The sequence below is a fragment of the Micromys minutus genome (assembly GCF_963924665.1).
Source record: "Micromys minutus genome assembly, chromosome: 14".
Taxonomy (NCBI): domain Eukaryota; kingdom Metazoa; phylum Chordata; class Mammalia; order Rodentia; family Muridae; genus Micromys; species Micromys minutus.
The window spans coordinates 15,202,346-15,220,740 of record NC_137983.1 but is presented as its reverse complement, the minus strand read 5'-3'; the positions used below and the strand labels follow the sequence as shown (position 1 = coordinate 15,220,740).

The following is an 18,395-nucleotide window of genomic DNA, read 5'->3' as shown; positions in this document are numbered from 1 at the left end:
AGGACATGTTTGAAAGTGCATTGCTTTATCAAACATGGGTATCATTAAATAAAATGACATTCGTTACTGTAGGATATTACACTTAAAATGCAGGAAGTTCCAGCATAGCCTAGTGTCACTACTTGTATTTATGTTAAAGCATTACCTGCCACTGTTTCAATATTATAGAAAGCATTGCAACAATGAAAAATGCAAATAAAATGTCACTATGACCTTGTGAATTTTATGAAAATCAGGCTAGTATTGTGTTAATATAGCACTATTTAGTGAAACCACTTTGAGTCTCTAAAGATAAAAAGAGCTATTCCTAATTTCTCTTACATTTCTTGGGTGTTTTTAACTTCTTTAAAATAAATGAACTCTTCTGTTATCCAGAATTTTTTTCTCTTATGTCCTTCACTGGGGGCAGGGTTGTCATTCGTTGCTTTCTAGGTCTGACTAAAATGGGACAGAATGACTGGCCAGTAGTTGGTACTCCGTAAATACCTGTTGAAAAGCAAGAATTGAGACAACTATTTGCAAGTTTCACCATAGTCATCAGATGAAATCTTTTGGCAAGTTTAGATGAATATCTTAGTTTCTTATGTAAATTTTTTCATTATGAGATTATTATACGAGAAACAAATTTACCAAGTTTTCCTCACTACCCAATTTTTCTTAATACTTTCATGCTCCTATAAATATTTGTTATCCAAGGAAAAGGATATTAAAGCACTTTGAACTCTCAAGAAGAGAATCTATTAAAAGTTTGTTTGAAGGTTTATTAAGGCAATAATGTCATTAAGTTTCCTTAAGCACCCACTAAGTTACTCAGGGTGAAGGAAATGCTCCTTCAGCATGGCCATCTCATTATTTACCTTCTGCTTTCAAGTTTAAACATCCTGCGAGCTGTAAATAAGTGTTACAATAACACAGCTGTAAAATGTTCATTTACAGATCATTTGACACGAATAGTTCCTCACCACAATAAAAACTTATATGTGTTCCTTTAAAATAGAAAAAGGAATATTAGAGCATGCCTTCCACAGAATTTCAGGCAGCTAGTTCCTTTTTAGAGAATCCTATAAAGAAGATTTTTACCAGACATTATCACTTAAAAACTAAAAGAGGGTTTGGTTTGTCTTTTCATTCATCTGTCTAATTGGAACAAAAATATCTCAAATATTTCTGTTCTATGATGCTCTGTATGATTTATAAGAGATATGCCTCATCAGGGAGCAGATATAACTGATGCTTATTTTACTGCCTTTACATCATTTATAAATGTGAATTTGTGTTGGCCTAAAGCAGAGGATTATCTATAATGCACATTTGAAAGGACTTATGAAAAAAGTGAATCATTCTTTTACTTCAATAATTATTAATTTTGGGTTTCACTGAAAGATTATTCTAGTATAAGTAAACGAATCACTGAGTCTAGAGCAAGGGTTCCCAACTGTAGACCACATATCTTAAATTCACATTATGTTTCATAACAGTAGAAAATTGCGATTATGAAGTACCACAAATATAATTGTATATTGACAATTTCTTTAGGTGCTCCTCAGCCATTCAGTATTCCTCAGTTCAGAATTCTTTGTTTATCTCTGTACCTCATTTTTAAATAGGATTGTTTGATTCTCGGGAGTCCAATTCTTGAGTTCATGTAAATATTTGATATTAGTCCTCTGTCAGATGTAGGATTAGTAAGGATTCTTTCCCAATCTGTTGGCTGCCTTTCTGTCTACTTGACAGTGTCCTTACCCTTACAGAAACTTTGCAATTTCATGAGGTCTCATTTGTCAATTCTTGCTCTTAGGGCATAAGCTATTGGTGTCTGTTCAGGAAATTTTCCCCTGTGCTCATGTGTTCTAAGCTCTTCTGCACTGTTTCTTCTAATAGTTTCAGTACACCTGATTTTATGTGGAGATCTTTGATCCACTTGGACTTGAGCTTTGAACAAGGATATTAAAGATCGATTTACATTCTTCTGCAAGCTGACTGCCAGTTGAACCAACACCATTTATTGAAGAGGCTGTCCTTCTTCCATTGAATATTTTTAGCTCCTTTGTCAACTGTCAAGTGACCATAGGAGTGTGGGTTCATTTCTGGGTCTTCAATTTTGTTACAACTGATCAACCTACCTGTACCAATACCATGCAGTTTGTACCATGACTGATCTCTATAACAGCTTGAGTTCAAGGATGGTGATTCCCTTGGAAGGTTTTTTATTGTTAAAAATAGATTCTACTATCCTGGGTTATTATTCCAGATGAATTTACAGATTGTTCTTTCCAACTCTATGAATAGTTGTTTGAAACTTTGATGGGAATTGCATTGAATCTGTAGATTGCTTTGGGAAATATATCCATTTTTACAATGTTGATATTTCCAATCCATGAACATGGGAGATCTTCCCATCTTCTGAGGTCTTCTTCAATTTCCTTTTTAAGAGATTTGAAATTCTTGTAATATGGAGCTTTTACTTGCTTTGTTAAAGTAACAACAAGTTATGCAGCTCTTGTGAATGATGTCTTTTCTCTAATTTCTTTCTCAGCATGTTTATCCTTCTAGTAGAGGAAGCCTTCTAATTTTCTTGAGTTGATTTTATATCCAGCCATTTTGCTGATTTTGTTTATCAGCTATAAAAATTCTCTGGTAGAATTATTGGGATCACTTAGGTATATTATCATATCATCATCTGCAAATAGTGATATTTTGACTTTTTCTTTACAATTTGTATACCTTTGACTTCTTTTTGTTGTCTAATTGCTCTTGCCAGGACATCAAGTACTATATTGAGTAGGTAGGAGGAGAGTAGCCAAGAATCATCTAAAGAAATGCTCAGTATCACTAGTCAGCAGAGAAATGCAAATCAAAACAACCCTGAGATTCCACTTCACATCAGTCAGAATGACTAAGATCAAAAACTTAGATGACACCTGATGCTGGAGAGGATGTGGAGAAAGAGGAACACTCCTACACTATTGATGGGGTTGTAAGCTGGTACAACTACTCTGGAGATCAGTGTGTCAGTTTCTCAGAAAATTGGACATAGTACTAACTGTAGACCCAGCTATTCTACTCCTGGGCATATACCCCAAAGATACTCCAACATATAGCAAAGACACATGCTCCAACATGTTTATAGCAGCCATATTTATAATAGCCAGAAGCTGTAAAGAAGCCAGAATTCATTCAACAGAGGAACGGATACAGAAAGTGTGGTGCGTTTACACAATGGAGTACTACTCAGCTATTAGAAACAATGACTTCATGACTTCGTGCTCGCTTTGGCAGCACATACACTAAAATTGGAACAATACAGAGAAGATTAGCATGGCCCCAGCGCAAGGATGACATGTAAATTCGTGAAATGTTCCATAAAAACAAAAAAAAAGAAAAAAGAAAAAAGAAACAATGACTTCACGAAATTTGTATACAAATGGATGGAACTAAAGAATATCATCCTGAGTGAGGTAACCCAGTCACAAAGTAACACACATGGTAAGCATTCATTGATAAGTGGATACTAGCCCCAGTAAGCTCTGAATACCAAAGAAACAATTCACAGACATTATAAAGTTCAAAAAGAAGGAAGGTCAAAATGGGGATGTCTCAGTTCTTCTTAGAAGGGAGAACAAAACAATTAGGGGAGAAAATACAAGGTCAAATAGAGAAATAGGGATTGAAGAAAAGATCATTCAGAGGCTTCTTCACCTGGAGATCCACCCCTTGTGCAGCCACCTAACCCAAGCACTATTTCTGATGCCAAGAAGTACTTACTGACAGGAACCAGATAAAGATGCCTCCTAGGCGCTCTTCCAGAGTCATACAGATGACTCTGAGCATGCTTGCAGCTAACCAGTAGACTGAACACAGGGGACCCCAATGAAAGTGCTAAAGACAGGACTGAAGGAGCTTAAAGTTATTGCAATCTCATGGGAAGAACGACATTTTCAACCAACCAAACACTCCACAATTCCCATGGACTAAAACACCAACCATTTAGCACATTGATAGACCTATGGCTCCAGTTGCATATGTAGCTGAAGATGGCAGTGTCTGGCATCAATGTGAGAAGAGGCTTTTGGTCCAGGGAAGGCATGTTTTTCCAATGTAGGAGAATGCCAAGGCATTGGGGTGAATAGGGTAATTAGGAGTGAGTACACCTTAGTAAAACAATTGGAGAGGGATTGGGGAGAGGAGCAGGGTGGGGGAGGGGATAACATTGCAAATGTAAATACAGAGAGTATCTAATAAAAATAATTGTATGGCTAGAGGTCACCATAACATCAGGAACTCTATTTTAGAGTTGCAACATTAGGCAGGTTGAGAACCACTTATTTACCTAATAATCTTGTAGTTACACATCTGTGTTTGAACCAAAATTGAGACATGACACCCTTCAATTTGGATGGCCTAAGAAACTCTACTAATATTTCTTGCTCCATAATGAGCCAAGAAAACTGATGGAAAATGTGAGAACTCATTAGTCAAATCATCTTTTCTTTCCTTTTTTAATTGGTTAATATATTTGTTTACATTTCAAATGTTACCCTTTTTTCTGGTTTCTCCTCCTCAAAACCCCTATTTGAGTCGACTGGCCTAACTTAATGAGGATGCTCCTTGACCTGCCCACCCACTCCCCCTTCCCCCACCTCCAGCATTCACTTATGCTGGGTCTTGGAGCTTTCACAGGACCAAGGGCCCTCCCACTAATGCCTAATAAGGCCATCCTCTGCAGATGGTGCCATGGGTCCCTCCATTTTGTACTTTTTGTTTGATGGTTTAGTTCCTGAGAGGTCTGGGGGCTCTGGCTGGTTATTATTCCATCTAAAGAGGTTTGATTGCCAATACTCATACAACTACTGTCCCCACTCATGGCCCATAGAGTACAGGCTACTAAGTATTCCCAATTGAGCCTCTACAGTTAGATCAGAAACAACTCTCTGGAAGAGTCTGAGGAGGGACTAGAGAGTGATGAGCTGCCCTATTACTCTCTTGCCATGTTATCCACAGAAGCTGTGCCAAAGCATTCCTTGAAAATTTGGTACAAACTCTTATGCATACAGTTCCATAATTTACTAATTTAACCAACTGATATAATTTGTGGGTCACATCATGTTTCCTTCCTTTTTCTAACACTATGAAATTGACTAATCAAAGTAATAACAGCTCTGTTCACATTCACTTAGATGCCTCCATACAATAACACTGAAGCATAAATTTCCATAATTTTTCATTTGACTGGGAAGAAATCCCCAAATTCTGCTCATATTAATCTCCCCCCAGGAGAAATACAATACTTTAGCTAAATAAATGATGCTGACTTACTGAAAACTTTATTTGTAAAGTCTATGCTGAACTAATCACTCTCCTGTCAAACTATTCCATGTGTACTTTTTAATCGTCTCTACCAAATAGAACAAGCTTTCATTTTAAGATTAGTCTGCTCATGTGGGAACCTGGAACAGAGATGCAGATAAGTAAGCTGAGATGGCTAAAACAAGAGCGGCACCAGGCAATAATACTTTCCCCAGAGATATTCATCCTTTAATTCACTTTCAAACCGGGGACTAAATGACCTTACGGTGTAGTCTTAGAAATTAAGGTGGTGGAACAATCTTAAATTTTTCTGCAGTAATCCAAGAGCTTCCCATCTCCAAGAAAGCATAAGGACTACCCGCCATACTGTGTTCATATAAGCCCATATCATTGTCTTACGTTGCTGCTGATTGACAGTGTGATGTGCAATCAGATAATGCACTGCTTAACGGACTGACTCCAGGTCACACTTATCCTCTTATGTCATGTGACTGTCCCGGAAGGCTGTTGTTTTTGCAATTGGGATGTCTTCCTTTGGCTTTAAACATTTCTATAATATTTTATACAGTTGGGTATACGATGAACGATCTCATTTTTGAATGGCAAGATGAAGCACCAGTGCAGGTGGCTGAAGGGCTCACATTGCCTCAATTTCTGTTGAAGGAAGAGAAAGATTTACGATACTGCACTAAACACTACAATACAGGTAAGGACTGAGGTTGTCCCCATGCTTTTGACTTTTGATCTAATGATATACAGAATTTTAATGTTGTAATGTGTTGATTTTAAGAGGTTTAGCCTATGGAGTACAAAATGAATAATTTCAAAACATATAGACTTTTCACTCATTGTATCTGGTCATATGTGATTTTTATGAGATGAAATATTTGATGCTCAGTTTGCTTAAAAACTCTTTATGGAGCAATACATATGTGGGTAAAATGATGATTATAAATGTTTGGTTATTTTTATAGAAAATTAAACAATTTTTGTAAGTAAACATTCTATATGCTTACAAAAGTACTTACTTTAAATAATGACATTATTTGACAAATCATGTATTCCAAAACACTATTCTAATTTTTATTTTCTCTTTATTTCAATATTTTTATTAATTTTTCTTTTCAATTGCTTCTTGAACTTATAGAGAAGCCTTATGTCTTGAGTAAATATGATAATTAATTATGAAGACCAAACATTAAGAAACTCAGTGAGGTATTTGTACCCTTGAGAAATTTCCTCACTTCTCTTGACTGTTGTGGGCTATCCCCACAACATATCCCCTTCTCCAACAAAAATGCCATTTAACTGTCCACAACTCAAGTTTCCACCCAAAAAGAAGCACATATGGCCTGATGCTCTCATAGTGACATTAGTTGTTACTCTTGCCATTTCATTCCAGTAAAGCATGACTCATCTTGACCTCAGCATTTTCCAGAATTGTGCGCTCAGTTACCAACCTATCAAGCCCCCAGTCTCTCATATCTCCTTAACTAACACAAAGCATCTAATTTTTTAAATTACCATATCCAGTTCACAGAAAAAGACTTTAGGGAATTTTCGAACAAGAGCAAGGTTAATGTCTCAGGATAAAATTCAAGAACAGGCAAGTTAATGGCCCAGCCCAATTTTCTAAGGATGGTTTTCTTTTAGGAAATGTTGAGAAAAACTCTAGACGTAGTAAACAGAGCTATCATCACAAAGATCATAAAGCTTGAAGTTTACAACAAGGACATTTCATTTCTTATAGCTCTAGTAGCTAAATATTTTGTATAAAAAATCAGGTATTAGCAAAATTATGCTTTCTCTCTGGAGGTGGTGGGGAAGATTTGTTCTCTGTCATTTTCTTAGTTACCTATTTCTAACAATTCTGGGTGATTTTTTACTTGTAGATACACTCTTTAGTTGCCATCCTAACATGCACACATGCTGGCCTCTGCATGCATCTGTCTCCACAGCCAATATCCCTCATTCTATAAGGACAACGGTGATATTGGAATACATTTTAATTTGACTGTGCCTTCACAACAATCACTGGTTTCTAAATAAATGGAAATTCACCAATTCTCCAAGGATGTGACTTTTAGACACATTCAACTTAGAATAATAGCTGAATCTAGACATCATGTCAGGCAGATGATACAGGGTCAGGAGAAACATCTTACTGGAAAGTACATTTACCCATGTTGATATTATGGCTCACACTTACGAGTGCTTACTAAAGCAATTGCTTCAGTAGTAACTTTCTAGAAAACCTACTTGCCTAATATTTGATTAATACAGAAGATAAAAGTAGTATCAAGGCTCAAGACCTTAGAGAAACATCTGGTAATGTCTCTAGTCACCTATGTTTCTAATTTGTCTCATATCTCAAACTTTATTTCATGTTATTCCCCAAACATGCAAGATTCCCATTTTAATTGTTTCCCAATGTAGGCTCATATACCACATAATTCCCTCTTCATGTGACAGAAGAAAATAACACACACACACACACACACACACACACACACACACACACACACACACACAAATCCACATTTGTTAATGCCTGCCATTTCAAGGAAATAAAATTATTGAAGTTAATAGTCTTCAACATACAAATTAATTACATATCTAGGTGTCCAGGCACATGCTTTTAATCCCAGAAATTGGTAAGCAAACACTATATATAAATATATATATATATATATTGCATATAATAAACTGTGCAATCTAAAAATTTTCTTCAGGATTATTTGAACATAAACATAGGATTACATAGTATTTTAGAAGAGTTTGTTGCCTCATCAAAGTTGTTTCTAGATGCATAGAATAAATAAATGAATTTGCATGTGTGACTATATGTTCCTTCATTTAGTTAAAAAGTCTTATAATAAAATTAATATTTGATATGATAACAAAACCTGGCTTTTATTTAATTGTTGCATTTATTTTGTGAACAATTAGGAAAGTTTACATGCATAGAAGTGCGATTTCATCTTGAGCGGCAGATGGGCTACTACTTGATCCAGATGTACATTCCCAGCCTTCTGATTGTTATTCTCTCTTGGGTCTCATTCTGGATTAATATGGATGCAGCTCCAGCCAGGGTAGCTTTGGGCATCACCACTGTACTTACTATGACCACACAGAGTTCTGGATCCCGGGCTTCCTTACCCAAGGTCAGTGTCCTAAGGGAACATGCACTGGGTCCATACATAAAATGTTGATGTCATATTGATTAGATTTATACAGATATTTACTATTCATTATTGATTGTTTTAAAGCACCAAATATTGCAAAATGAAGCTATAGGTAAAGGAAAATATTCTATATATTAATGATGCCTGCTACTCATATAGTGTGTAAAATTGTTTCTTATTTATATATTAGTAGTGATTATGGGTACCATGGAATTTTTATATGTATATATTTAAGTGCTTAAAATATACTGAAAAATTAGTTAAATTGACTAATGTGGGAATGTTAAGTGCTGGTAAATATATACACAGAGATAACCTTTTCATACTATTTTCTTAAGAAATGCTTAAAACATAAATTAAAATACTGATAGCTGTTTGCATTTGTAATCTATTACAAAAATTACTTCCAGGAAAACATTATAGCAATTACTCCCCATTAAGAACTATCATGTTCCTATGGCACTACAGCCTGGTTTCCATTATGATGCCCCTGGTCTTCTACCTCTGCAGTTGTAGGTCAATAAGCAAGAATCTTACCTAATCACTTGGACACATTCTAATCATCCAGAATTAAACTGTTTACTAGATAAAGTCTGTGAAAGTTTTAATACCTCTCTTTAATAAAATATACTGAAATATAAGATGTTTTGTTTTTCTATTGAAAAAGACAAAAATAGAAAATTATTTTCTTCTTATAAAAATATTTCTAAGAAGTACTTATGATCTTAAAAAACCATCTAAGATTTCCAACACAATAACCTAATATTTTTCTTAAAGTGAATTTCGGTATAATAAAGTATTATTAACTTCTCAAGAAGGCTTACCTGCTACTTGACTTAAATTATAAATGCACACATGGTTCCCTAAGTGGTTTCTATTAGTAAATTCTGGTTTAATTAATTAATTACATAAGGATGTATGAATAAATAAACTTTCATTATAAGATAGTTTATCACCACAAATGTTACAGAGCACAGACATAATATGATTTTCAATAAAGCTCAGTTTTCTCAGTAAAATTAATTATTTTTTAAAATAATGTTTTCCTTTATTAGCACTTAATTGTACCTTTTAAATAGTGTAAATAAATTTGTTTTTATAACATATCCCCATGTAAAAATTTAAAACTTTCTTATCAGTTTAAGGTGATATTTGGGGCTTATGAGTTTGTGTATGAATGTCTTAAGGGGTCTAGGTAATAGTAGAAAGTTTACAGTCAAATTGTAAGGAAACTTACTCATCTGTATCTTATTCCTGATCTATCTGGAAATGAAAACTTGTTTGGAACATATGTTATCTGCTAGAAAAAAAATGATGAAATATGCTTTATTTTATAAAGTAATTGGTTTGTTAAGACACAGAAGAGAAATATTTAAAACACAAAGGTTTAAAAAATCTGAATATTAAAGAGTCAAATAAGATGGTATAATGAGAATATGAGTTAAAGCAAAACAGAAATATCAGTCTGTAAGAGTCCATCACCTATAAACAAGTATAATAGATATCATTTAAAGGCATTGTTTCCCACAGAATTTCAATGAAAATGAAATTTTCAATCATGACTTTAATTATCTTATATACACAGGCATTTATATTATGCAACTCATTCTGATAATAGAGACAATGTCACATAAGAAATTTAATTTTCACCTACAGAAATAATTTAAAAACAGGTATGGCATAAGACAATACAAGCCTGACATATTATCTTTGGACATCTTATAAGTAAATAACAAGAGACTTAAAATATTTAGTTATACATATTAGAATTCAGGGGAGCCAATTTAGAGCATCTGTAATAAACAATCATCATCAACATACTAGATCAGACTATTCTAAAGAGCAGAATATCTCTTGGAAATTAGAATCCTGCTTGGAATAGGGGCTTGTTTGTTTGTTTGAGGGCCAGGAGCAGATTCTGAGAGCCACCTGTGTATTTAGAAACTGTCACCTAAGAGTACAGATTCTCATCTGCTATTTTCAGATTCAAAGAGATCACAAAAGTCAACCTTGGGACCGTGACATCGACCATCAACCTATAACAACCACTTTCACATTCTAGGAAGTAGCAAGGAAATTTAGTTCAGGGATTATAATAACACTGGCTTGTTAAATATCAGGGCAAAAACAATAAATCATTGATTTATAATAATTGCTTAATGTTTTACAACAGCTGTATGCTAGTACATCTTCAATTGCAAAAAGAAGCTTGGAAATTACTAAAGAAACAGCAGAAAGAGTCTTAGAGTATATTTAGGTCATATATTAAGATTCCTCTCTACATGATCAATTGATTTGGCCTTCTCAATGCCATCTTAAGACAAGTACAGCATATCTCAAAGCCAGAAGGCAAATGTGGTCCATTCCTGATAATTTTAAACTATTTTACACTTCAGAAGAGGTAGCATGTGTGTTCTACTGACTGCAAAGTTTCACAATAGTTTATATTGATAAGTGTTTTGCCACACTGTGAAATTAATTGTAAACGAACAAAACAAAAGTAATGATTATGGGGTCAAGTTTTAGACATCATAATAGTCCTTTGTAATAGTAAGATTTGTCAACAAAAGTATGGCAACCTGAAGAAATGTTAAAGATCAGTGATCATTATGATGCTGTACAAAGATGAGAAAGATAAAACTAGAACTCAGAGTTTGGAATAGCCCCTTGTAGATGGTGGTCTGCCAGCAGCAGAGGTAAGGTAGTAAATATGTTTAAGAATTTTAGAAGTGAAAAGAGGTGTGTTTATGAATGGCACATTGCAGAGCCAAAGAAATGCAGAAGTCAAGTATGGTATGCAGATGTGTGACAGGAAAGTCATCTGCAACACAGGATGATGGAGAGGGTGCTTATAGGCTCCTTTTTTACTTACCTTGAGACCTTCATGAGGCTGACATATGCAACTACCAAGGCACAAGCGCTCAGGGCTTCTGACCTGGAAATCTAGACTTCTGATTTTGGGAGTGAATAGGGTGCAGAGAAATAGATAAGACACGAGTTTTTTCAAGAATGAATAAATGCCCAGAAATAGGAGAAAAAGGTGAGGAGGGAAAACATTCAAAGATTCCATTCTTCTTATTTTCCCTTGGCTCAACTCCAGCCATGTACAAATTAGGCCCATTTGTGTAAACTCATTTACCCAAAGACTATCTCTCAAATTCAAATTCCAGCAACTGTGTCATCAGTTTTACAAATATGGGAAACCAGTCATCATTAAGAGGAAGAGGTCTGAGTGATGAGTGGAAGAAGAATTGGTACTTGCCACTCAGTATTTTAATTTAATAATCTAGTTCAGATACGACCATCTAAAACCTCTGTATTCGCAAGACTCATTCTCAATATTAGGTTCCAAATGTCTGTATCCACCACAGCACACGCTCAGCATGGGTGAGTCAGTAACTGGACCGAAAGTTCATCTAAACCCAAAGAAGAAAATACTGAGATTTTTGGCTCAATGACTGTCTTGGTTTTATTGCATTGAAATTCCTCTACGTAAATAAATAACACCTAAATTTTAGAGTCTTGTGACAATTTGACAATTTTTTTTTCTTGCACATGAATCTTTGAATTACCTTTAACTGGTCTGGACTTGCTTGTGTTTGACTGAAAGAAAGTGATCTTGGATTTAGACTGCCAAGTGGTTTGGTTGTCTCATCATATAGTAATTATGGTTACCATCCAATACTCTATGCCCTCCACTTGGGAGTATATAGGAACCAGAAATTAAGAACACACACAAACACACACACACACACACACACACACACATGCACATACAATATGTTTTTTCAACATGGGCATATAATTCATTTCTGTCCTCATCCCACAAATTATACCAAGTTCCATGGCTAAACCCAAAATCGATAGGATGGAGAGTATATCCCACGCTCAGTGAAACTTTGGATACATGTATACACACATATGTATACATTTTTAAAGTTATGATAAAATTCCCAAGTTTACCTTTTCATACCAGCACTATACCATGGTTTCGTGGTAAAACTAAACTTCAAAAGCAAAAATTCCATATGTTATTTTAAGACATTTTTATCGAAAAATCTCCTTCACAGACACACACACACATATATATGTACATATACATATACATCATATACGCATACACACATGCATACACATACATACACATATATATGCTTCTAAGATATATATGTATATGTGTTTGTCTATGCATCTCAGGACCATATGCATAAGCTTTCTGTTGAAAGAAAGACTTTGCTTCAAAAATCAGTGCTTAAAGAATTCTTACAGGTGACATCTGTATTGATGATTCTAGTTTGATGTCACAAATAACTCTCTTAGATACCCGAGTAACAGAAATAAGCAGGCAGCTGAGGAATGCAAAATCTCCAGCATGTAAAGACTAGAGCAAGAAGTCACACTTAATTTCACTTCAAATGAGTATGCCAAGAGTTATATTATACATGCCAGGAAGTCTAATGGCATCCTCCCAAGAAACATCTCTGATGACATCTAGATTTATTCTACCTTTTCATGTAAATGTTAAAAACCATTAGTCCCAGGCTATAGACAATATGAAAGTAAAGCTCAGGCAACTGAATCTGGATTCAGAGGTAACTGTGATCTTCACAATCCTTTGGTCTTTCCCTGTTGGCCCTTTCGTTAAGCATCTGTACAGATGACCCATCCCACTAGAAACAATGCAACCCAGGACAGCAGGATTCTCTGCTGAATTCTCTCTCTTAAAGTGGAAATCTTTATGTGTAATGAGTGCTGAATAGGAGAGCAGTGGGTTTTCCATAGTTCTGTGTGTAATCCAAATGAGTAAGACTTCAGTGAGACTTCTGAGAGTCACCCTCCAGGGAGATTGGCTAAAAATCCCAGCATGTCAAAACCCTGAATCTTTCTCACTGTCATCCCTGCCTGGAGCTCTCCTTTTGTAATTTCAATACGTACTCCATTTGCTTTAGTGGACTAATTAAAAGCACCTTTTGTTCCTTTTCTTTGTTGTAATTACTTTATACCTGACCTTAGATAAAATTCAGACGCATTTCCGAGCAGTATTTCCATTATAAATATTACAAACTGTAAACTTTTATGTAGGAACTTGCATCCTGGTGAATAAGCAAAAGAAGTAAGTAAAACTCATAGAGGTCAGCAATAAAAACCACAGCATACAAAGCAATGCACATTTGTCTGTGTTTCTGAGCCACTTGCTTATTCTGCAGTCAAACGTATCCATCATAGTCACCTGACATTTCTGGAACTGGGGAAATCTACCAAGATGGATTGCCATTAGAGGAAGAACAAATTACCTTACCCAAAGGCATATACTGCAATGTTCCGTAATATGTATTTCTTTTCTAAGAAAAGCAAATTTAGATTAAAGAAAAATTGACAAAACAATCACTCTTAAATGAACTGTGAAAAATTGCCTTATAGATGTGTTTTCCTGAGGTCCTTGAAGCTTCAGCCAAGTTCTGCTTTAGTTGATGTTTGTTTGTTTGTTTGTTTGTTTGTTTTTGTATTTTTTAAGACAGGATTTCCTTGTGTAGCCCTGGCTGTCCTGCAACTCACTCTGTAGACCAGGCTAGCCCTGAACTCAGAGATCTGTCTGCTTCTGCCCACTGAGTGCTGAGATTAAATAAATCTGTCACCACTGCCAGGCAAGATTCCTTTTCTCAAATTTAAGCTTTTAAATGAATGGAAATTGTTATTTATGTTAATAACTGATGAACATTTGTCTGGGTAATAATTATCAATCTACATCCAACATATCTTCATCCATTGACACATTGTATCTATGAGCTGTAGCACTAGAAATTACTGGCCTTGTGATAATGCTTCTCACTATCTTAGTAGATTACAGTAAAGGCATGTCTCGGAAGGTGTCTCATCTGAGCCCCTGTTTTCACATGTACAATGTAGTTCCCACAATGTGCTTGTCAGTCAACAAAAACTAAAACACTGTCTTGAGTGATCTTATTGAAATCTTGCATGGGAGTATAGGCTTATGAACTATTTTACAGGGATAGATACAACTCATCTATTACTTGTGATCAGCAATTGAGTTCAAATGAAATGATTTCAGGACTAAACCCACAAATGAGTGATCAACTGGAACAGGGTTGAACATGCTAGCAAAGTGATCTGGTACCTTCTAGAAAGAGTACTATTTTTTCTCTCCTTACATATCTTCTTTCCTCTTTCTCTTTCTTTCCTGTCCTCTCGTCCTCTTATTCTTTTATATTTCCTCAATCTGCTCTTTGAAATGACATGGCTAAAAGTCATTCCATGGCTGGAATAGCTTGTAGTCTTTCTGCCTTTACCCTGTGTCTCTAGAAAACTGAGTTCCTTAGATCAAGACATTCTCTGTGGCAGCACTTCTGTGACTTCAGTGTTTGTAATTCCTTTCTACTGACTTACTATGTTTTACCTGGCAGTGTGTCCATAGAAAACTCAGTTACATTTCAAACACACACACACACACACACACACACACACACACACATACACACACACACACATACACACACACAAACACACTCACACACACACACACACATACACACACACACAAACACACACACACACACAAACACACACACACACACACACACACACACACACACACACACACACACTCAATGACTGCCACCTTATGTCATATCTCCTGGACAGCACTGTGTTTGTCTCTTCATTGAAGCTTTTCTTACATATTATTATCTTATACTATACAAAATATTACTTATGAGTGAGTGGGGATTTTTTCATTTGTTTTAGAATGAGAAATAGAAAATCCCTCTCTCTGACCCCCCCCCCCGCCCCGTCTCTAGCATGATTTTGTGTACCACTCTCTCTGCGTTTCCCTGTCCAGGTACCTGAGAAACTTGGCAGATTTTGTTTTGCTTTGTTCTAAGTTGAGGCTGACCCAGAATAGTTCTGGTTGCTGAACTTTAACCACACTGACCCCCAGCCCCTTAAGCCTGTCCCATTAATCACCCAAACTGACAACCATGAGGGCCCTGCATTTCCTCTACCACTGTGTCACAAGAAAGAATTACCATGACAGCACCTCCCAAGGACCACATTTGAACAATGGACATTGTACATGTTACTTCAAGCCTGTTAGACTTTGATGTTGTCTATTAATTATATATTTTCATATAGGGACTCGCATCGAGCCAACTTCTGTTATACTATGCTTTAAAGTGGGAAATAGAGAATTGTGTGTTCTAATATTGAAACTCATCAATAATGACGAAATTCAGTCATATAATGCTTTTATCTTATTTGTAATATAAGTTTGCTCTGCTTTCTTAATTTTAACATTAAGCAACTAATAAATACACAGTATTTTTGAAAATATAAACTTAAGTCTATAAAACATATAAACCTTTAAAACAACCATTTTTTGAGAATGTTATTAATGTACTTTGATCAAGTTAACCTCCTCAATCATTGTTTTAAGTACTCCCACATCCATTACCCATCTCCCTAAGACATCCAACTCTGTACCAATTTTTTCTCTATTTTTTCTTCTAATTTATGGAATTATAGTATGATATTATCATTTTACCATGCTTCTTTTCTTCAGAGGTCACTGAAGGTATTTTCTTTCCTCTCTAAACCCTCTGACATATCATTCCTTAATCTCTTTCAAGAGACTACAGCTAGGAGTAGAGCTCAAGAATGCTGAGAGTAGTATCAATCTTATGCATATTTTTTTCTAACATTCCACTGAGTCCAGTCTGGGCTGCCCACATGCTCTTGGGTGTGGGACCATTCACTGGATGTCATCAACCTACAAGTAACTATCAATTTATTGAAAACTGACTCTCACTTCCTCATAAAGTGTCAACTATTCATGGTGCTATAGTTTAGGTGGAGGTTCATAAATCATAGCCTGTACACACTAGAATGCTAACTGCCTTGATGTTACACGAGCAGCTACAGTTGTTATGAGGTCTTAAATACAGTGTTTCTATCCTGTACAGGAAAGAGTTTGATTGTGGTCTTCAAGGTTTGGCTCTTAAAGTCTCTTGGGCTCCCCTTCTGCCATTGTCACTCAGTCTTGGTAGAGGGAACTGATAATATAGATTAGTCATTTATGGCTAAATGTTCCATTGGCACTTCTTTGTTGTACATTGACCATAAACTTACTTTTTGAATAAACTAGAATAAACCATAAGTTTGTCTTTTTGTTTTGGTTTGTTTGTTTGTTTCTTTGCTTGTTTTAAACCAGGCATAGAAGAAGCTGGCATGGAATACTTAACATAAGTTACAAAGCTGGCATTACCTGCCTAAGATTAATATAAATTCAGGAGACAATGATCTTCTGGATCAGGATTTTATCAAACATTGTGCTATAGTTTATATAAACAGGAAGACTCCTTATTTTATAGCATAAAGTGTTTCTCTGATTTTAACAGTTTAACTTCTTCTGATCTAAAGACATCTTGTCTTTCTTTACTAAATACCTTTACCCTGTCTTCTTTCTCACAGTCTGGTAAAGAGGAAATGGTCTGAGCTTAAGATCAAAGCAAACAAACATAGATGACCTTTGACTTTTAACATTTAGGAGAAGATTAAAGATGACAGTTTATAACACAAAACAAATTCCACTTTACAACATTTTTGATAATTTGTAGTGATGACTTAATTAGCCTGAAGGGGAGGTAAATAAAATAGGTGGATTATACTGAAATCTCACCTTTGCAATTTGATATCTCTATGACTTTATGCAGGTAGTTCAGTATACCTCAATACCATCTCTAAAATGGGAAGCTTTGCCACTGGTTCTGTGAAAGGTAGAGAAAAATAGTATGAAGGGCTGTTATGTTGTGATCATTTAGGAAAAGATTTCCTGAGAATGTAGCTTATGATGACATCAGAAGGACAAACAGGCTTAACTCAAAGGAATAGCCCAGACAAAGGTAAAGGCCAGAAAAAGCTGCTAAAGTAGGAAGGAACTCAATGATTGCTTTGGGTTTCCAAAAATTTGAAGAAAGAAATGGAAGCTAGCACACAGTAAGATAAATGGCAAACACCAGTAATCTACACATTCTCAGAGAGGTCCCTATTGGGTATGGTCTCCTTTGCCCAGGTCCAGTCACTTCCATTATTCGTCTTTTCGTTTTAAGAGTTGTCTTGTTATCTTATCTTGTTACTTCCATGGTTTTGTTTTGCATCCCTTACTTAATCTACAGTATAATCTCCATTAATTATCTCTTTCTGTAGCACAAAAAAATGAGCTTGATTGAATAATTGGTATGTGATAAATATTGCATGAAAATAGTTAAAACAAGAGATGTAAAATAAAGTCTAAAGAACAAAGGGTATTGTGTGCCTTACAATGAATTGGAGGCTTTAAATTCATGATGAGAAAAATACTGAGTTTTAATTTGAAGGCAATGGTGTTCAACTAACCCCTAAAACTCATCTCTGTGCAACTGGAGAATTGGCTTCACAGTTAAGAGCACTTGGTCCTCTGCCAAAGGACCCTAGATGCATTACTCAGCACCCACATGACAATGTACAACCATTTACAACTTTAGTTCTGAGGAACCCTAAGCCCGTACAGGCCTCTCGATAAGAAAACTCCAAGGCCTGTAGAATCTTCCTTGTGGGACATTAGAAATCACAGAGACAGTGAAAGCAGTCTGATGGAGAAAATGGAGAAATGTAAAGGAATAAGGCTTGAAATAGGTGACCGATGATTTCCAAGATAGCACAGGCTAAGGTAGTTTACAGCAGATTGGGGTGACATAGAAAAGAGTAAAGCATGAGCAATCCCAGAGGTTTTAAAATAGAATCAGTCAAGTTGAAAAATTGAATGGATGGCTTTATAGGTAACAGGGAAGTAACTTGTTAGATGACTGATAGATAGACAGTCAAATGCTTGCAAGTATGTGTGTGTGTGTG

The 18,395-nt window shown here is 35.6% G+C and overlaps 1 protein-coding gene across 2 annotated transcripts in view; it reads left to right on the top strand.

Annotated features, from left to right (window-relative positions):
- GLRA3 (glycine receptor alpha 3) overlaps positions 1-18,395 on the top strand; it is a gene marked incomplete at both ends in the record, with an annotated part of 172,948 nt that overhangs the window by 129,150 nt on the left and 25,403 nt on the right. For both annotated transcript variants that reach the window (XM_080928701.1, XM_080928700.1), the window contains 2 exons: positions 5,876-6,013; positions 8,257-8,471. In XM_080928701.1, the coding sequence (XP_080784827.1) occupies positions 5,876-6,013; positions 8,257-8,471 (353 nt within the window). The remainder of the gene's footprint in view (positions 1-5,875; positions 6,014-8,256; positions 8,472-18,395) is intronic.